The sequence below is a fragment of the Haliaeetus leucocephalus genome, unplaced genomic scaffold, assembly GCF_000737465.1.
Source record: "Haliaeetus leucocephalus isolate CR32 unplaced genomic scaffold, Haliaeetus_leucocephalus-4.0 Scaffold953, whole genome shotgun sequence".
Taxonomy (NCBI): domain Eukaryota; kingdom Metazoa; phylum Chordata; class Aves; order Accipitriformes; family Accipitridae; genus Haliaeetus; species Haliaeetus leucocephalus.
In genome coordinates this window covers 1,249,114-1,270,868 of record NW_010973389.1, presented here as the reverse complement: position 1 = coordinate 1,270,868, position 21,755 = coordinate 1,249,114, and the positions used below count along the sequence as shown (strand labels likewise).

Sequence of the window (21,755 nt, the reverse complement as noted above, 5' to 3'; positions counted from 1 at the left end):
GTGGGTCTCATAAAATTTGGGATGTCCTAGCGGTGCTCTTCGTCTTGCCCTTGCTTAGTTATGTTAATCATGCTTCTCTCTCCCCTCGAGGGCTGGTTAGAGCAGTTCAGAAGGGTAGTCGGAGCTTCCCTGAGACACAAAATCCTTGCACTGCAGAGCAGCACAGGACCAGACAACCCAAGCAAGGGCTCAGGCTGCACCTACCGCTGCCTTGTGATGCTCCTGGGCAGCCCCTTCCCAGCTGTGTGCAGCCCCATATTGAATAGGTCCCCATTAAGCAAGTATGATTTTAATTGAAAACTTCTTAAGCAGAACAGAAAAGTTGTTCGTTAACCTGATTTTTTTAGGGAGTGAGAAGGGGTCAGTTCAGTCTGGGTTGAACACCCAGAGTTAACAGTTCAGGTTTGGCTCTACTTGGACGTAAAAATAGGTGTTAACACCAGGTTTTGGTTAGGATTTGATTCAGCTGTATAAGTAGATAGTAATATTCTGAGGTATTAATGTGTTAATCGGTGCAACAAAAGCTCCACTGTTGATTAACAGTAACAGGCTTGCGAGTTGGTGCTGAAAGATTTTCTATTGTATATGTAAGAGTCTCTTGAGTACGGGGATTTTAAAGTGCATTTGAGCTGAAGTGCCTTTGTTTATAAATTTGCCAATATTCTAGAAGTGGTGACGAAAAACCCTATTGAGCTTTGGATAAACTGGGATGCTGCATATCTTCAGGCGACACATGTCACTGTAATTGATGTCTAATCTCGCAGTGAGACAGAGCGGTGAAGTGCTGCAGTGTTACGTAATGCGCAGGGAGTCGAAGTGGGGCATCATGTACAGCTGATGCATTTTAATTACATCCCGTAAAGGCAAGGGAAGGATTAGTGTGGCAAAACAATTTATTGATTGCTGCATTCATATATGTCCGCATACATTTAGACACTTGTGAGTGATGGGAAATGGACGCTAGTGTAGTTGCATGTGACCTTTGAGTCCTTCTGTATCTGCAGCTTGCTTAACTGGCCAGCAACAGGAGACAGCATTTACAGCCTGGGAATAAATACACTGACGTTGTGAAGTTAGCCTTGGGTGGTTATACCGATACATATGTATAGTTGAATATAACTTGTGTTTTTCTGGGACTGTGAGGAAAGTTCTCAGCTTTTTATTTGGTGTAAACACCTTTCTTATATCCCTAAACCTGCTCTTTGGTGGAGGTTAAAAGGAAATTCTTTTATTACTGCTGGTTCAGCACACTGGAAGTTGCATCAGATTTAATTTATATTCAGTTTCGGCTCGTTAAGCACTGTGATGCAAATTTCTTATTAGTGTCAAAGTGATATATTTCTAAATATTGGTTAATAAGTGACAGAGGAAGAAAAGTTAAAAACAAGTTTCCCAAGAGCCAAAAAGGACAGCACAGATAACCCAGAAAACTCCAGTGAATCACTTTCAGCAGTTGATAGGAGCTCTTGGCAATGTTCTGTTCCCTTGCTCTCTCTGGAGCGAGCTTACCTTCTGTAGCATGGAGAAAGCTTGTTTGGCATTGTCAGTGTTTGAGTATAAAAGGTTCGGCTTCTGGCTTAAGTAAACTTGGCACTTTTCACTGGTCTGAATGTATGTACCCTGGCAAAAATAAATACCGTAGTTTGGAAAGGATATGATTCTGTGCAACCTATAGGAATTGCTAAGCATTTTTACTGTAGTAAAAAATCTACAACAGCAATTGATTCTTTGGTCTTTCCTTGAGCAGGGTATGTCATATGTGTTGCCTTTGAGTCCTCCTTTTCAGCAGCAGCAGGAGTAGCTAATGTTGGCATATATGTCTATTAGCAATTTCTTGATATGTTGGATAAGGAAGTAGAAAACTGCATTGCTATAAGGGCAGTAAGCTAGAAATAATCTTCTACCTGAATTACTACACGTTACTCCTATGGAGGTAGGTTAGTAGGAGGGTTAGAAACTTTAAAATAAATAATTAAAGCTTTAAAAGCTTTACTTGACAGCATTTGTGATCACACTAAAAGGAAAATCATATTTGCCTTCTTGCAGATCAGGGCATGTGTTCTTTCTCTGATGCCTCAGACCTCAGCTGTTCTCAGGCTTTTGCTCCCACTCTCCCCCTTCCACACATACCTTTGGCTCGCTTCTGTTAACATACGCTTCTCTTTCCTGACACAGCACCATAAAACTGGGTTATAAACTAGAAATTGTCAGGGAAGCCACATAAACCTTTCTGCAACTTTGGCAGAATGGCAGTATAGCAGCAGAGTTTAATGAAACACTGATGACTCCCATGGTTGCCAAATATGAGAAGGGGAGGACAGTCGTAGGAGGTTGAGAAGCAGTAATTGAGCAGAGACAGAAAATGAGAAAACTGGATGATGAAATCCTTTAAGAGGCCTGTCACTTATTTCCTTAATTCCATTTTTCAGAAGTGTTATTTAACCCAACGTGGTTGCTGCTGGCATGCTATCGCCTGGGTAATTTCAAAAGCTATTGCTGTACCGAAAGGCAGAATGGCTTTGCCAGAAGGGGATATTACTCTTCTACAGCTTAAAAACACCTCCAGAACTCTGTACATGAAACACTGCACTAATATTTCTGTACTGAAGCTGTTGAAGAGCAAGAGCATTGCTTTATTACCAGTTTAGTTGTTCTTTCAAAATGGGTGGCTCTAGTTGTAGGCATGGTGTGTAACAGTTGTAATGGTTTCCAAATTTTTGCAAGTTTTTTCTGCTGTGAAAGTGTGACTTGTTTGCATCCAACTACTAAGGAAATTTAAAATTTGAAATACAAGTTTTAAGGAAATGCGGAACAGTTTTTCCAGCATCTCTAACCTAATTTCATCCTTTTAATATGCCTATTAATTATTTGTTCATATATCTTGAATCTAGATCCAGCTTTCGTCTATAATCTTGTCCTTAAGACAGGGAATGACTAAAGCAGAAATGTAGGCACTTTTTAAAGACATGATTCTGCTGTAAAAGTTTTGGATGTCACAGCAATGCAGGTAGCGGATCCATGTCCTGCAAGAGGAAGATAGTGCTCTAGTCTTCTCCCCTGCAAAGTTTCTCTTTGGTCCTGTGGATTTTTCCTGATGCATTCAGGTTGGGCTGCAGCTGACTTTTGCTGGTAGCTTTGGAAAGAATATTCTGCATTTTGCCCTTGGATGTCAGTTCTTCGAAGTACCATACTTTTTATGTCCTTGTAGTATTCCTATTAATTCGTTCTCTTGATTATCACTCCCCTCAGTGCTAATAGCCCCAGCCAAATGGAGGAATCGTGCTTTATCCCTCCACTCTCGCGTCCCACAGCTGATTCCTCGTTTGCACCACGGAGGCAGTCCTATCCTTGCTTCATACCATCTGGAGCAGTAACAGACCAGCTGAGTGAGGCAGATCCCAGCACTCCCAGCCGTTGTGCAGACATCCCTGCTGACGAGCGAAACAGGAGAGGGAAGGAGAAGATAGACTTCTTGCAAGTGGGTGATAGTTTGTGCTCCAGAAAAGTATGTTCAGATTGTAGAGCGCGCATATTCCTGCCTGTAAGGTGTATGTAAGGTGCTGACAGCTTGTGAATGTTGCAGGCTAAGCCGAAGAGCTCTTATTTGACAGGCACAAGAAGAATTTTCAGGATGTGAATTCTACCAGTGGGAAGATTGAAGCCACAGTTTTGATGCTGCTCTTATTTTATGTGGTGTTTATTGCAATAGGTCATTTCTAAGATATTGAGTGAATAAAGATGCCTGACAACTTGATAGGCTATCATTTTCTGTAGAAAGCTAGCAGCAATTAAAAACCTCACAGTACTGATTTTGTTCTGAGTCTTTCCACCTGCACTCCTGCAACTAAATTGAGTCTTGTGATCACACATATTAGTACAATTTTCCTCCAGTGTTGTTGTGCTTTTTGTTGCTTGTTCAGAGTGGCTTCTGAACTAGTGCTTGCCTTGAGCAGGTGTTGTCTTGTCATACAGGCTGGGCAGGTGTAACTTAATGAAGAGCAAAATTTTCACGTAAAAATGAAGTCCAGTATAAGGCTTCATTTCTTCTCACACCAGCAGCTGTAAGATACTGTAGCATTACAGGTGTAAATTAGAGGCGCTTTCATCTCGTGTGATATCAGACTTTGTTTTCAAGTAGTACTTAAAATTATTTCCTCTTTAAAAGCTTGTAGTCCCACATTTGGAAGCTGCTCAAATAGTGGTAATGGGCACCAGGAGAAATTAATGTGCTTTTTCATATCCCTTCCCTGTTGGTCAGAGTTCCTATTTCAATCCAGAAGGTAGAAGGTGGTTTCTCATGGGTGCAATAAACTCAATGTACAAGTGCTGACTGTACTGCAATAGTACTCAGACCACCAGTCAAGCCTATTCCAGTGCGTTGGTTCAACATACATTGGCTCAGGTATGGTTTTTTTGGCAGCTCGGAGTCCCACATGAGCTCTAAGCCATTGGAAGCCTTCAAATCTGAGGGGAGATAGCTAGAAGCAAAAGGATTTGTGGTTCAAGTTTTGTGGTGATACAGTTGTCAAAATAGGCATGCAGCTTGTTTGTAGTTCCTCTGGGGGACCCAAATGTAGGGCAACTCTGTATTTTTATTTTAAATATAAGGGAGTGGATATCAGGGTGCATTTATGAAATGATTGCAGCTGCATTCTGAAATCCCTATTCCTCATATAGACACTCCAAAGCTAAAGTGGTTGAGTCTGCAGTGGTTTCTATGATTCTGTTGTAACAAAATGAAGAGCAGATACTGGGGGTTCTAACTTTTTCACAGCTTTTTGACAAGTATTGGTTTTGCTTGCTACACTCTTTAAAAAGATAGTCTAAACAAAGCAGCTTGTATAAGCAGTGCATTTTTCAACAGATCAATGTGAAGTATTTTTAGCAACATGCAGTACTTTATAGCGCAACGAAATTGTGGAATACAAAGTATTTGCAGGGCATGACAGCTTATGTTAGTTCAGAAATTTGTATGGTGTTTACTTTAAGTGTATAAACAAGTCTGTAGGTGATGATTTCTGACAAATGAAAATAGGAGCTTAGCATCCTATTCCCATATCAGATCTTATTGTTAAGCTTATAAAGAACTATTTTTCCCCCAATAGAACTTATCAAAAAGAGGTTTTGAATAGAAACTGCTGCATGTGACTTAATCTTTCTTCCATGTAACTCGTGACCTCACACAGCCCTTAGACTGATGGTGACACAGTGAGCATTTCCTGTGAACCATGAGCAGTGCTGGTCCCACTATTGTTGGGCACTTTTTTTGTCTGGGAAAAAACAAACCCTTATTTACTAGAAGCCAGTGTCCTGTTTGTTTGTAGCTGGCTGGGAAATGCCATATTACAAGGGTCTCAGTGGCAGTTGTCGCTGCTAACAGAAGCTGTTGTTGTGTTTTGCTTTTTTTCTCACTGATTTGTATGAGACTTCTGAGTCTGCCTTGTGACCTGCTCCAGATTCAGTTCACAGCACAAATACTAACCTTGTTTATCCAATATGTTTTTTTCCTCTTTGGTGTTTCCTCAGATTAGCTGTCCGTTAAAGGCTAAATAATAATCCTCCAGTTGTTATTCCTCCCCCAAGAGGCCACCAGGTTACTTTTCCAAGTTGGTGGATGGCAGTTTGCTGTTAGAGCTGCTACCTGGCAAGGCAGGCATGGTGGTGGAAAACTACAGACAAAATAAAGGAACGGCATTAAACTGGTAATGGGACGCAGCTGCTTTGGCCTTAGATTCTGCATGTGAGTCTCAGCAGCCTTTGGTAAAGGCATATGCTGTGTGATACTTCTCTTGGCCATACAAAATCAGTCCCAGCCTAGTTATAGCCTGTTCCAGGTGGGTACAGCAGCTCTCAGCGGTTGGGACATTTTACATTTGGCTGTAAGAGGTTGTGGCAAGGCAGTCGTATGGATGACAAGCTTGCTGTGCGGTACTGCCTTGAAATCTAGTCAAAACCAGCATCCGTACATCTGTTCTGCACATCAAAGACTGGATGCTGCAGGGCTGGTAGCTGGGCACATCACCGTAGCCAAGTTTATTTAAAATACATGCTGCATCTGAGTCCTTGCCACTAGATGGGAGTATCAGAAGGAACTTCTTGGTGTCAAAATGTTCCCTTTATCTCTTCATTTCTGCTTATCATTGTCTTGTCCTGGCTTGGATGCCTTCTTAACTGTCTTCCCATTTTAAAATATTGTCTAAAATGGTGAAATTCTGTAGGTATAGCAGCATATGTATATACAGAGAAAGGAATCATTAGGATATATAATTACCTTCCTCAATGGCCTAGTGCCCTTCACAGATATAACTTCTATAAAGTTTCATTATTGGAGCTTATTCTTGTGAGGCAGCAAGCTCTGGAAGACTTGGGGGGTTGTGGTGTGTGTGTGGGTGTGTATATATATATATACACACAATCTCTTTAAGTATTTCAGTTTTCAGTCGTCTTATTTTGCTTCTACTGCCAAATCATACATGCCAACCTAAATATGCATATTATGTATGCAGACATTCAAGATACTAAAACCAGAACAGCATCTTTTAAGTGGAAAAAAAGTATTTTGGGGTTGGAGTTCTCCTTGTCTGTCTAGAACTTTCTCATTTATATGAAAATACCTAGCGCTAAAGAAAACCTACTGTTGAAATGTTCAAGGTCCTGTAGACTCTGTGAGTATGAAGCATGAATTTTATGAAGAACATCTGCAAGGTATGTTTTGAAGTCTTGCTTCCTGGGACAGTGGAGGTAGTGCTCAGTGTCTCGGAAAGCTCTTTCCTGGAAGACCCATGGTAGAACGTGGCTGTGAGCTTTACAAAATCTGACTTTCCAGCAACAGTGCTGAGTGCAGACATCAGAGGTGACAGCTAAATCTATACAGAGAGAAAAGGCTCTTCTAGGCACCAGAACTGTTGTCTCGCAGAGTTCTGGTTGACTGGGTAGACTACAGCTTATCAATAACACATCTCAACTTTCAGACACAGAAAGCAAATGCAAAAGGAAGCTTTGGGTAACTAACTCTACTACCCATTGCTAAAATGATTGCTTTGGTTGCCTGCCCATACATTGTTCAGGTGAGGAGTCTGCTGTCTGTCAGACAGGTTCAGGAGGGAATTCTCCAGCCAGCAAATAAATTTTTCGTGTGCTGTTGTATTTTAGATTGCATGTGCACCAGCTTCCCGCCAGGAATCTTCTCTAACCTCACTCAGTAGTTTTCCACTTGAGTAAACAACTAAATTCTAATGTAATGATATCACAGTTTACATACTTACAGTAAAGAAAAGTCATACACTTCACTTAATAAATGATAACTATTTTGAATTCTGCATAACTACATAAAACATGCATGATGATTTTACAAACTGCTAGGTTACACTTGGAATGCAACTTATAAAAGCCCTGCCACTTAGGTTGCGGAAGTAGTCCTATAGCATGATTTCTCCAGCAAGAGAAAAAAGCAGGTTGTGCTCATCTTGATGGCTCCTATCATTATAGAATCTGTGGGAATTGCTCGTGTTTCTCTTGAAAGTTATCCCTTTTCTGTTTACTTGGAGGAGCACTGAAAGCTTTTTAGAAATTCTTCCGTTTTTCTTACTATGGGGCTATTAATTCTTGTATAGATTTTTATCATGGCCTCTTTTTCTAAAGATAGATATTTTGGCTGCTAAAGAGTAGTTCAATAAAAAATATCAAAGTGGTTTGTCTCGAGAAGGATCTCCAAACATAACGTTCTTGGTTTTTTTAAGTGTCCTTCCGTAAAACCTACATCCCTAGCTCTGTTCTGAAATCATTGAGATTCATGTCTTTTGCAAAGTAAGCCATTTTCAATGTAAATATTTGGATTTAGGCTTTTATTTATAATACTTACATGTTAGGAAGATCACCCTTTTCAGTCAGTGAAAATAAAGCCTTCTCAAGAAAGCATTTCAATTTCTCCTCTAACTCATACATGGAAAGATAAAACTCCCTAATTGTAGGCATGTAACAGAGGTTGGGTAAAAACCCTTTCTTCCTTTCTTTTACTGGCCTGTAAAATCAAACCAGAATGCAGGCCTTAATCTGATTTTGAGTTATTACATGCAAAGTTGATCTTGAAAGTACTGAAGTCAAGGTAACGCTGGCAGTAAAAATCACTGTGTTTTTTAAATAATCTTAGGACATTTTTATGACAGTTGGTTAACTGTGTCTATAAAGCATAAAAAATAACTATCTTTCCAATTTAGAAATGTGCAGTTTTTACAGTTGGAGGAAAAATGTTTGTAAACAGGTTTTAATTCTCTGCAGAAGTCATTCTGAGTCATCATTTTGAATGGCTAAGTGTTTCCAGAACTTTTTTTGTTAAAATTTGTATACACCACAGAAGTGCCATTGTAGACTGGAGACAGAAAAAGTGGTGGCCACAAGGACAGAAGGACAGTGAGCTGTGCAAGCCCCTGGTGTCACTGGATATACACCCCTATTGCTTGTCCCTCCTGTACTAGCATTTTCTTGTTTCTGCTCATAGTCTCCATTAAAACAAGTTCGTTGTCTCACGGATATTGGAAAATTAAAAGAGAGTCTCTTAATTGTGTCCATTTTACTTACATCTATCTCTTTAAGGTTGTTTATTCATATAAGATAGGATGATGCTTGTAATGCTAGTAACGGAGCTCTTGCTAGCCTTCATCCCCTGCGTTTATTTAAAGCAACTGTATGATTTACTGCATAACCTTCCCAATGTCTCTCAAGTGTTTCCTGATGGATGAGCTCAATTGAGCTGTTCCAGCTCATAATTCACAAGTCACAACATAATTCAGAAAAGAAACTTCTGTTCTCAACATACAGCCCTCTTGCAATGAGATGACATCAGATTATTTCAGATGTTGGTGAACGCTATGATGAAGATCAGTGATGTTGGTTAAGCTATAGCTTCTAACTTTAAAACAGACTCGCTGCACTGACTTGACATCACACAATAACAACCTCTGATAGATAACTGCTGCTCAACAAGATGGCTCTGGAGGCAAAATGGGATGACTGTTTGCATATTGCCATTTCTTCGGTGTCCTGCAGAAAACTCATTCACCCTAAATGAATCATAACCTCCCTTTCATTTAGTTTTGTTGCCTTGAACTAAATGTTTCCTCTTTCCTATCATTAATGGTTTTTTTTTAAGCTGACATCGCCCCTCCCACCCCATCTGTATGCCAGCTCAGGCATTGATAAGCGTTAGTGTCCTGGAGCAGGAGAGGTGCCAGTTAAAACGCACAGTGCCTGAACCTGCTTGTGTGCTTGGGAAGGCTGTGGAACTTGGTGAAGTTAAAGAGAGTGTTAAAACCCCAGGGAGATGGAGGTTTTCTCTGCACTCTTATTTGGATTACTGGCTTGCTGACTTGCCCCTATGATTAGGATAGAACTCGTTGAGAGGAGCTGGGTGATGCAAATAAATGTTGCAGTCCGGAGGAATGGTGCTAACAACCATGGCTTCTTGAACAAGAGCTTTAAACCTAATATGCCCCCCCACTAAGTATGTCTCAGCTAAAACTTCCGTGTCAGCCAAGACATCACCAAACAGTTGGAAAAGCTAAGCCAGAGGTAATGGTTTGGGCCATGATGTGAACGAGGTGGCATCTGTACAGACACAGCCCTTTCCTGGAAATCTAAAACCTGCCGCGAAAGGAGTCAATAGTTCTATGGTAAGTGCTGATGTAGAGTATTGGCCTCTGGTCTAGGTCTTCAGCTGCCTGTAACAAGGAAAGATAGCTAAACCATGATGCTCACCCACCCATCCCCTGTGGGCAGGGTGTTCATGGGTATATTTTGTCCAAAAACACAGGTCAGGTGAGTTCAGAAGAGGCAAGTCTCTTCCAATAACTGTGTACTTGTCAAGGCGTCTGTGGCCGTTAGCTTGTTCGTTAGCCAAAGGTGAGTCAAATCACATAGACCTTGGCTTCAGACCTGGATTTTGAATCTTGATGATGAAACTGGTTATTTATGGCAAAAAAATAGCTTATTTTCCTGTAATATAATCTCTGTATCACTGCAGAGCGTGCAACAGTCTCAGGAAAATCTGATTTATCTCATGGAAGAAGTCAGCATTCTTAGTCAAGATTTGATGGTACTTTAAACAGCAGGAGATTAGACTTCCAAATTTGCAACATATGCTATTTTGGGCAGGGATTGGTATAATCCTGCTGGGTAATGGATGCCTCAGCGTGCTGAACAGGGAGCACAAGGTACAGGTTGATCTCACCAGGAAATGTCGAATACTACTCACGCTTACAATATATGGTTTTGAATAATAAATGGTTTTCCTTCCTAGGGTAAAGACACTGAGTTTTTCAGTCTTGGCATCAGTTGGACTGCAAGAAATTGATTGTTTTGTTTTTAATGCTTTGCTAAGAAACATGTCAAAGTGGTTACCTGATCTGTGCTGATAAACCCAGAGGGACGCAGATCTCCAAGGACCTGAGTGTAGCTGCTCTTCTGAGCCAGTCTGCCATCTGCAGGCCAATGCTCTCCATGCTGGAGAGGTGTGAAGCAGGGATTTGGGGGTTTCTTTCCTTCTCCAGAAATTATTATTCATAACTAGGTTTTTTTTTCTAGGTAAATATTACATAATAAATCCAATTTGTTTCCATCCGATCCTATTTGTAGTCACCTTAGTTCTCAAAAAAAAAAACAAACAAAAACAAGGATAGTAGACATAAGCAAGCCTCCTTAGATTTCTCTAGAGGTTAATGAATAATTGCTTTTTTTCTTTTATTGTCCATTGTTCAATTTTATAAGTAAACATATTTGTGCATAGAAATAGGACGCTTCATATGACAGTCAAATTCCGTCCATCACTCTCAGTCCATTAAATCTTTAATAACTCTTTACGGTGGTGATCTTAAGTGAACAGTACCACTATAATGTTCAACTGCTTTTGAATGTTAAAAGTTTTGTTGAGAAGGGGATATGTGTCTGTGACAACCAAGTAGCTTTCCAAGCATCCCAAAGATGTTTGTTTTTATAGTCCACAAATGGATAGAGGATGCAACAAAGCTATTTGGCTTTTACGCAGCAGACCTCAGCTGCTACTTCTTCATGGAGGCCATCCCTACCAACCCCTGCGAAAAAGAATTCTGCACACTTCAGCAAATTTCAGCAAAAGTGATTTTTTTTTTTTTGACAGTAGTAACTAATCTAGACTAGTGATTCCACTGTTAGATTTTTTTTTTTTTTTTTTTAAACTTGTATTTTAGTAGCTTAAATGTACCTATTGTTACCTTCTCATTGCCTGGGTATTTGAAAGATAAATGATCTGTGCTTTCCTTAGCTGTTTTTTTTAACCTTTTATAAGAAATCTTAACTAAGTTGTTCATTTGGGAGAGAATTTACCATAGATAAATTACTGATCAATTTAGAGTTTTCAAAGATATAAGAAAATTTCGTGTATAAAGTGAAATGTTTGGTGTGTACCACATAACCTTTAAATAATTTTTGTCTTTGTTTTAGGTCTTCCTGAACAATACTACAGCCTCACTTGGTTCCTTAGCCCTATCCTGGGTTTGATCTTCACTCCGCTTATAGGTTCGGCTAGTGACCGCTGCACACTGAGCTGGGGCCGCCGGCGGCCTTTTATTCTTGCTCTCTGCATTGGTGTCCTCTTTGGAGTTGCACTTTTCCTTAATGGTTCTGTTATAGGTAAATAATGAGGAAATCACCTGCGTATATCTCCTGCTAACATATCTGCTTTAAGACTTTTATGTAGGCAGTAAAGATAATGATATGCAGTTGATTTAACTTAGGTTTAGTGTTAAAATCATTAGAACTCTCTGCAACACTGCATTTGAGCTATCCATCTTGCATGTTTTTATTCAAAAGTTACGGTGCTGTGCTAAGTATTGTGCAATCATAGCTGTAACTTGTAATACAGTGTTATTAATACAATGGTTGCCAGCATAATGTTTGCAGTCGCTGAGATGAATTTGGTCGATCCTTGACATGGGAAAATTGTAGCAACCTGTTCACAGGGAAATGTTTCCTGTTGTGATCCATTTTCCCTTTAATGCATATCTGGCAACACATCCTGTTTCCAGCATTATTTCAAAAATTATCTTTTCACTTTTTCTTGTGCTTTTCTTAGACCTGGTATTGAAAAAGTCCAGAACACAGTTAATATTTGTTTATCAAAAACTATGTGGGAAAATAATTTTTCCTGAGCCCCCATCAAAGCTGGTAAAAATAGTTTCCCTTGAACATAGTTTACTACAGAACTTAATCTACAATCTACAATCTCTTTGTAAATTTAGTGTAGGAGAGGTGACAGCAAGTACATTTGGGGAAATGTTTACATCATGGTTGGACTGATGCAAATGAAAGGAACTTAGCACCTAATAATATCCTCTTGGCTCTCTTTTTTTTGGGTTAGATGCAGCTCTATTGTGAAAAAGTTTTACTAATTGAGGGAAATGAGTGGAACATTATCTTGGCTCAGCATGCTAGCTTTTTAAAGCCAGATTGGGATGCCATATGATGGTTTTCAGTTTTCTGCAAACTGCAGTGGTCAAACTGTTCAGATGAATGACATTTAGCTTATGCTTTTTTAATTTACCCAAGCAATAAATATTAATTATTTGAATTGCTATCATATGGTATCAATTCTACTTTGTTGTTGTGTCTCCAAGACTTATCCCTCCTCCTCCAGATGTATGCAAGATGTTAGGCTGCAGCCTTCTTACAAGATTTTCATTGATAGGAAGCTCTTACTTCCATACAGTAGTTTAGGTCAGTAACCATTGTTACTGGCAAGCAAACCTCTTATGCAGTCTATAGGGTTATTTTGAAGTATCTCGCCTTCTAATAAATCAGCACAAAATATTGGTTTTGATTTTTCTCTAATTCTTTGTGGCACAGTAATACAGTCTGTTGCATAGCTCTCTGGAAAACCTGTGCTTTCCAGATACTCCAGTGGTGCTTTTGTGCAATGAAACTTCTTTGAAACACAGAGGTTGTTGCAACGCACTGCAGAAGTGAGCTCTGTGCTTTATGCATCTGTTCCTGGGATGTGGTTGTGGTAGATTTTGAATGAAAACCCACTTCTGAAAAGCACTTTAAACATTGCTGTGCCTCTCCCAAGGGGGCCTGGAGTGAACTGAACTGAAGTGAGACCTGTTCCTTGCTCTTCTCTAGACCTGTTCCATGTTAGAAGATAGAGATTTGCCACTAACATTCAATTTATATCAGCATAAGATAGCACTTGACATCAGTGTAAGACAGCGCTTGAGCCACTAGTTAGAGCAGATGCACAATATGATAAAGCAATATTAGTCTCACTTTAATTGGTGTTTTTGAAATGGTGGCTTGTGTCACTTTTCAGAGAGAAATGGCATTGCTTACCAGTCTCTCGCAAAAGGGGGTGTCTAGTGGTTTGCAGGAAAAGGCCTCATTTGTAACCAGATTTTCTTCTAGATGGACCCTGTATGCTTTCATTGTCTTGTCTTGTTCCCATTTTACGTTCACACTTTCCTATCCTTACTTTCCAGTTACTTGCAATCCTAATTTCACTTTGGGGCTATAGGATATGCTACAAAAACTGAGGTGTCATTGTATCATACCCTTTTTCATAACCTGGCCTCTGGCAATAGCAGTCTTAGGGAGGGCGACAAGGAGCACAAGAGCATGCTAAAAAAGAGGTTTGCTAATCCTAATTGTAATACAACGGTGTCCTGGGAGAACAGCTGTATATAGATCTTACCCAACTCTTGTTCTCTTCACTGTATGCACTGTTCAGGTTTCCAACAAATCTAAAGTGCTGACATTGTTGGTGTTTTCTGCTGTAAGATTCAGCCGAGTGTGGAATATGTATAAATTTCTTTAGCATTCAGCGGACTTGGTATAAGTGAGGATTGAATATGCAGGAATCGCAGCACTTGAGATTTAGATGATTTTTGGTGGCTTAGCCAGTTCATCTCTTTCCACAGTCATTTTCATCAGTTATGCTAATGGTTTTATCAGTCTTGCATGTGTAACTTCTAAATCTCTCTGATTCAAGTAATTCATGCTTTTGTCAGTGGTTCGTTTCATGAAAAATTCTCCAGCTATATACTAATGCTGCCTTTCTACTCTGTAGACAAAAAGCATTTCATCCTGTGCTATCAACAGAAGCTGACTGATGCTTTTTGCAATGCAAAATACCTTCATGTTACTTCATCCTTAAAAGTTTTGCTTATAAAAGTGATTTAGAAAATATGAATGTTTAAGAAAATCAAAGGGAAAAGTGAAGGGGTTAAATTTCACTTTATCCTGGTGTACTGTGACCATTGTATGTTAGGCACCATGTCAGGAGTGCTGTCAGCAGTGCAGTTCCCTGTGTTTGTAACTGACAGATGACGTTTGTAATTTTGTTTTTGGAGGCTCTCCTCTCTCACCATGGCTGTCTTTTATAAAAACAGCCTTCAGCATTTGAAAGAAAACGCATGTGAGAAACATGAAATAATATCAAATGGTCTCAAAGGTTTAAGAGATACTTTAAAAAAAAAAAAAATTGAAAAATAACAAATGTAAAAACAAAATCTTTGTCCCAGACCACCTATGAAGTTGTGCCAGAGTTGAAATTGGCATTTTATTCTGTAAAGGAATGTTTCTAGTAAGCGTGTTGACCACCTTTCTCTTAAGGAGCTTAACCTTGCTCTTAGTAGTTTTCCCTTTTTGACTGACATACTCAGATTCCTCTTCTGTTTTTCCTCAGGTCTGGCTATTGGTGATGTCCCAGACAAGCAGCCCATTGGTATAGTTCTCACGGTGCTTGGTGTTGTGGTGTTGGACTTTTGCGCTGATGCAACAGAAGGACCAATTCGGGCCTATTTGTTGGATGTGGTGGACAGTGAAGAGCAAGACATGGCCCTTAACATCCATGCGTTTTCAGCTGGTATGGAGTTAGTGGATATGTTTTTCACAGCTGTCAAGTCTTCCTGATGACCAAGTTGTGACTGAATGGATGTTTCCTGAACTCACTTCTCATTTTTTCTCTTCCACAGGTCTTGGAGGAGCAATTGGTTATATGTTAGGAGGGCTGGACTGGACACAGACCTTCTTGGGTGGTATTTTTAAATCTCAAGAGCAAGTCCTTTTCTTCTTTGCAGCCATTATTTTCTCTGTTTCAGTTGCTCTCCACCTTTTTAGCATTGAAGAAGAGCAATATAACCCTCAGCAGGACAGGATTGATGATGAAGGAGACACACTTTCCAGTGTCAAATTCAGTGGTAGTCTCCCCCCTCTGAATCGACTGAATGTAATTAGTGAGGAAGAGCCGTATGGAGCCTCTATGTTCCATGACGAGGTTCAGTCAGAGCATGATCTCAATATGGAGTTCCTTGAGGTGAACATTGTAAGAAGTAAGAGTGACTCAGTTCTGCACATGCCCGATGCTACGTTGGAAATTGAATCGGAGCTGCTTTTTCTGCATGACATCGAACCCTCGATTTTTCAGGATGCTTCATATCCAAACACTCCCCACAATACAAGCCAAGAGATCATGAAGTCCAAACTCAACCACCTGTCTGCTTTCCTCAGGGACAATGAGAAAGAGGAAGAAATGTTGCTTGATAATCACTTAAATGAAGATAAAGTCCCAAACGTGAATGGCTCCCTACCAAAAGAGTTCCTCAATGGACATGCTAGAATAGGCATGAAGCAATCTAGTACTTCAAACTCCATGCGAAGGCGGAGGCACATGTTCTACCGTCAGCCATCTTACACCTTCTCGTACTATGGAAAAATTGGCTCTCACCGCTATCGCTTTCGTCGGGCCAATGCCATCGTCTTGATAAAGTCCTCACGCAGTATGAATGATATCTACGACATGCAGAAGCGGCAGCGACAGAGGTACAGACACAGGAATCAGAGTGGCACAACAAATTCAAGTGGAGACACAGAGAGCGAAGAGGGGGAAACTGAAACTACTGTCAGACTCTTGTGGTTGTCAATGCTAAAGATGCCAAAGGAGCTGCTGAGACTGTGCGTCTGTCACCTCTTAACTTGGTTTTCGATCATTGCTGAAGCTGTGTTCTATACAGATTTCATGGGACAGGTCATCTTCCAGGGCGATCCAAAGGTAAGAGAACAGTTACCATTGGCAGATCTGCTTATACTTACTCGTTTCTGAGATGTGCTCGTTACAAGAAAATGGCTTTGCGTTTGTGTTTGTTGCAGGCCCCTTCTAATTCAACTGAGTTACATGCCTATAATGCTGGAGTTCAGATGGGATGCTGGGGACTGGTAATCTATGCTGCTACTGCTGCCGTTTGTTCAGGTGAGAGATTCTGCACAATTAGACGGTGGAATGCACCTCATATATGTATTTGCAAGGTAAAAATAGTTTTGCTTCAGTTAGCATCTGCCTCCTTGTTTGGAGTGAAGGGTATTTTGGAAAAGCATTTCATGTGGTCATAAGGGGAGGGGCTTCTTTAAGAATCAGTATTAAAAAATTCCTCCAAATGTGGATGTGGGAGTACAAACAGATTGGTTAAGTGGCGTAAAGCACAAAATGATATCAAAGGATATTGAATGGCATTTAGCTAGTCATCAGGAAACTAAAAATATGCTTGTTAGAAGATTCAAGCATATGTAAGAGGGTTTTTGCAAAAACTGCTTTTAAAATCAAAATTATAAATCTAAATTTCTGAAAGTCCTGTGCTCTCTAATAATGGATAAGCCAACTGCGGACGATTTAGGCTTGGAATACAGACTCTGAAATAGAGAGCTTTTGCCAAACCTAAACTCTGCCTTGCACAGCACGTGTGCAGGCGTGTCTGCACAGATCAGTATCATGGGACAGCCTCTTTGTTGAGACATGTCAAACTGAAGTTCAGGTGGGCAGCTTGTTTCTGAACACAAACTGAAACGTGGCTATAAACATCAATTATCTGATCACTTTGTTTAGCAAATGTGCTTGCATTAGAAACAGAATCTCCGCTGTGCTCAGAGGGTGCCTGCATTGATAAAGTTAATAAATAGGTAGAATTAATGAATGGACTGAGTGGACCATGATACGTTTGAGTTTCAAAGTATTTTATTCTGCCTTAGACTTGTAGTGTGGTTTAGGCAAGTCTCTTGAGCTCATTTGTTCCCTGGTTTCTGGAGTAGTAATGCATCCTTTTCCCGATGAGGCCCGAGCTATGCTGCTAAGCCAAATATGCAGTGAGCATCCAAGTCCTAAATGGCGTATTGAGCTGTCACGGCTGCATCAATACCATAAAACTTCACCAAGTAAACTGATATTTATGTTTTATTCTTCACCTGTGCAGCCCTGTTGCAGAAATACTTGGACAACTATGACCTTAGCATAAAAGTGATCTACATCCTGGGCACGCTGGGTTTTTCTCTGGGGACTGCAGTGATGGCTATGTTCCCCAACGTGTATGTCACCATGATAATGATCAGCACTATGGGAATAGTCTCTATGAGTATCTCCTACTGCCCCTATGCGCTTCTGGGACAATACCACGATATTAAACAGGTACGTGGAATATTTTGAGTATTTTAATCAAGGCAGAGTGGTCACGTTTCTCTGAAGATCACAGTGGCAAAGTATATTTATTAAATCCCATTATTTGAGATACCTGCTTTGTTACCAAAGCACAAATTCATCCTTGATAGTAAATAACAAGAGCTGCTACTTAAATCAGGTGGTATTAGCATCAAGTTGGCTCAGTGGGGTCATGATTACTTTACCCCGTGCTGAGGAGGTATAAAAGGATTTGTGGGTGCATATGGTAGATGAATAGAGATGAAATAATTGTTGGGAGTTTTTATTATATACCTAGTTGTTACTACTGTTTCTGATGTGTTATGTTAGCATTACTCAGGTTCTCCACAGTCTTAGATATTGAGGTGGGTCTGGAAATGCAGCTGTAAGTCTGGGGAGATGTAAGGCAAACTGATTCTGCTGGAAACAAGGACAGATTTATTTTCCACTCTTTGGCACTGTTCTATTTGGATTACAAATTACAGGGGGATCATTTATTTTAACACATTCCTGCATTGGGATTGGGAGGGGGATTCCTTTTTATAATCATAAAAATAATTTCCACTGTTTCATGTAAATTTTTTTTTACAAAACCATATCTTGGAGCTAATTCACGCTAGGAGTGCCCCAGTAAATATCTGCCTCTTGGTGTAAGACAAGGAGGCCACTGGTAAGTAGATAAGGAGGCTGTTGCTCTGGATTTTGTATAGCCTGTGTGATGCACAAGGATGGTGTAAAGTTGACCACCTGGCTGAGAAATTTGAGGAAGATACTAGTGTTTAATTATTTGATTTCATCCATCGTTTTACCTCCTAACACGCTGCTTGTCTTTTTCCAGTACATTCACCATAGCCCCGGGAACTCAAAGCGAGGATTTGGCATAGACTGCGCTATTCTGTCGTGTCAGGTTTACATCTCCCAGATCCTCGTGGCCTCTGCGCTTGGTGGCGTGGTGGATGCGGTTGGCACAGTCAGAGTCATTCCCATGGTGGCTTCAGTGGGATCCTTCCTGGGTTTTTTGACAGCTACCTTCTTGGTGATTTACCCTGAAGTCAACGAAGAGCCAAAGGAAGAACAGAAAGGACTAGGTCCTCCAGAGACAACCGAGGGCAACGGCACAAGTGCAGAGAAGCCAACTGTGCTGAAGCTCACACGCAAAGGAGCTGCTGTGTCAGAGCTGGAGAGTGAGTCAGCCGTGTGAGGCTGTTGCTTGTTGTTCACCCACATTCCAGGGAGTGCAGGTGCAGGATCAAGAACTTTTTTTTTTTTTTTTCCCCAGGAAAACAAATTAGGATCTTCACTACTCGTAGCTAAAATTGCAGAAGAAAAGGCAGTTTCGTGCAAAAGTGTAAATGAAATTCTGTAGTCCTTAATATAGGTTTGAACAGGTAGCTATGATGCTAATTGCTTTCTCTACAACCTAGAAACATCATTTCTGAACACTTTTTTATTAAGAATACATTTAGATTTCGAATAAGTTTTATTAATCTGCATGAGACTCACAGTGTATACAATTAGCAGTTAGAAAAATTAAGTTTTCGGCTGTTTTTTAACTAACTGAAAATGGAAGCTATCTTGACTTATAGTCTCTTGCTTTTTTTTGTCTGATCATTTCAGATTTCACTAGCGTAACAGCTGAATCAAATGCTTAGACATCTTGATCGATTTTTTTCATAAGCATGATATTATTGGTCTGACAGCTACAGTTCTTTAACATTAATTTTAGACTTCATGTTTTTGTTAGTGCAATTACTACAGAATAGTTTTATTTGCAATCATTTTCAAGGAAAACAAAAGCAATTGCTGCGGTTTCCAAGAAACTGCTGTGAAACCTTTTAGTCATACTGTTCAACAACTACTCCCAAGCCTGCTGCTTGTCAAGAGAGGGTGACATTGGGTGCATGATGTGAACTGTAGATGGAAAGAGCAGCAATTGGGAGAGGTGACCAGCACTCGCAGGTTTTTATCACAAGTGCTGCATTTTATGAATGTCATTGGAATATGCTGTGACAATTTTTAGCTGAGAGTTTTGCGTGCTGGTGAACTTGGGGGTTTTCTTGGCATTTAAACCTGATCATCTCTGGATGAAGCTGCCATGGAGAAAGGGCATCTCTGGGGTCAGCTTCGTGGGAGGGGGCGTGTGGATTCTCTTTCATAGGGAAAGGAAGTCGTTGATTAATTGCACTTTTTATGATCGTTTAACCTCCTGGCTGGGGACACAGCAGCCAAGGTAAAGGCACGGTGTCAGTACAACAAGGTAAACCGAAGGCCTACCTCCGTCACTTTATGGCACAGTCTGGGTATATCAAAATCTGCATCAGAAACAGTTTTTAGACCTTAACATTCAATCCACTAGCATGTGTTGCTGTTCCAGTCCCTGTGTTGGAGGAATTGTAGGCTGGAGCTCTTCTGAGCTGCTGTACCAATGTCATCAGCGCAACCTCCATGCCCCCTTCCTTGATTCAGGACATAGCTGCAGTGCAAAGACTTTTTTTTTTTTTTTTTGTGAAGAGCTTAAAAGAGTTCTGCTAATCTGATTTGGAACAGCGTTTGGATCACTAGCAGTGTGTCCCAATCCATGGGCAGCTCAGAGATCCAGCAGCCACTTAAAGCAACTTTAGAAACCGAACTTCCATTTGTCGTCTTATAAGAAGTGTTTGTGATGCTATTTATTCATTTTCGCATGGGCCTGTGGGCTGCAGTCAATCTGTGTGCTTAAACAGACAAACCACAGCTCGTTGTAAGATTTCTGCTGCCTCAAACTTCTCATACTACAGTACTTTAAAATGCATGTGTAAATCATGCTGCAATATAGTCATTCAAAAGAAGAATATATATTTCAAAATGAAAAGCAGTTTTTTTAATAAATTACTTGAACTGTCAATGTATTTAAGAAATGTATGTTTTGGTATATTTGAAGTTAATGCGCAGTCTTGGCCAGCATCATTGACGAATTCCTGGTGGCATATGTGGGTTTCTTAGCTGAAGGCTTTCAGTCGGTGCTGATGTCCTATGCTATCAAGGGTGACAATGTTTTTAGGCTGGTGAAATCACCAAGCACTAAAGTACATGTAATCACACAGGATTTAGGGTTTCGTTTTGGTTTCTTTTTTTTTTAAGTGTCTTGAGAAAGTCTTTTCTTTTTTTTTTTTTTCCTTTAAGGTGAATATTTTTTTTTATTTAGAACACATACTGTGAACTGTGTTCAGACGGGGGAATAATACTACTGAAGAATATGAGACCTTATTGAAGAAATCAGTTGGGAGAAATACTTTAACTGAACTTCTGCCATGAATTTTATCATCTCAATTATATTTAATATATTCTGGTGATGTTCATATATAACAGAGATGAGTTGTATTTCACCCTATAACTGGCATTCATGTAAAATACACACTGAATTAGACATTTTAAAGTGGCTTTAATATTTTATCTTTAAAGCTCCTTGAAGATTCTGCTTTTGGTTAAACAAATGCTGTCAAGTACTCCTTATTTTAATCTCTATTTCTGGAAAGGTTCTTCTATGGTTTAAAAATCTGCATCTCTGGCTGGTGCCAGCCATAATTACCCATTTCCCCATGAATTTTATGGATCAGTGTGGTTTCAAATCACCATTATTCCACACAGCACCTTCTTTGTAAGCCAAGATTTCTTTCAGAGCACCATCAAGCTGACCAAAGTCTAGCTGCAAAGAGGGAGAAGTTGAAGTTCCTTCTCGCTTCACGCCCAGCAGAGGGAATCTGAAACGGTTTTGGGGGATGAGCTCAAACACTTATTTAGCTTTCTCAGTCAGGGGGACGGTGAGGAGGGGGAAGGACGTTTTGAACCCAGAGGGTTTCAATCGAAGGCGGGGCAGGTCCCATTTTGTCCCAGCCAGCATTTGGCGTAGCCTCATTTCTAAGAACTGGATGTTAAAATCTGTATTTGGAATTGTTTATAGGGCTGTTTAATTACCATTTGTAATGCATGAATATGCACGCTGCCTTGTAGCAGGAAGCTCTATTTCACTCCCCTGTAAAGCTGAAGGAAATAATTATCCATTGTAAATGCACTGAAGTATTTGTAGTATTGCCAGAAGAATTAACTTGGGGGAGCCCCAGCCAAAGTATCTCCTCTGTACCTTGGCCAGCCTGTAAAACCACTGTGCTGGCTTCCAGTGCTTGCCAGTGAGGGCTCACGAGATCTTTCATAGTAATGCTTCTTCTTGAATTTGAGGGAGTTTTCTTTCTAGCCCTGGCACTTCTCAGGGTAGAGTGGGCACTGATTTATT

At 40.2% G+C, this 21,755-nt stretch overlaps 1 protein-coding gene across 3 annotated transcripts in view; it reads left to right on the top strand.

The window, feature by feature from the left end:
* Positions 1-21,755, top strand: part of SLC45A4 (solute carrier family 45, member 4) — a 59,659-nt gene that overhangs the window by 34,770 nt on the left and 3,134 nt on the right. The window contains exons 3-8 of one of the 3 annotated variants that reach the window (XM_010584207.1): positions 11,473-11,661; positions 14,708-14,887; positions 14,997-16,072; positions 16,171-16,270; positions 17,265-17,476; positions 18,324-18,726. In XM_010584207.1, coding sequence (XP_010582509.1) covers positions 11,473-11,661; positions 14,708-14,887; positions 14,997-16,072; positions 16,171-16,270; positions 17,265-17,476; positions 18,324-18,686 — 2,120 coding nt within the window. In that variant the 3' untranslated portion in view covers positions 18,687-18,726. Of the gene's footprint in view, positions 1-11,472; positions 11,662-14,707; positions 14,888-14,996; positions 16,073-16,170; positions 16,271-17,264; positions 17,477-18,323; positions 19,272-21,755 lie in introns of those variants that run through there. The other 2 variants (XM_010584206.1, XM_010584208.1) reach the window with 2 other exon arrangements.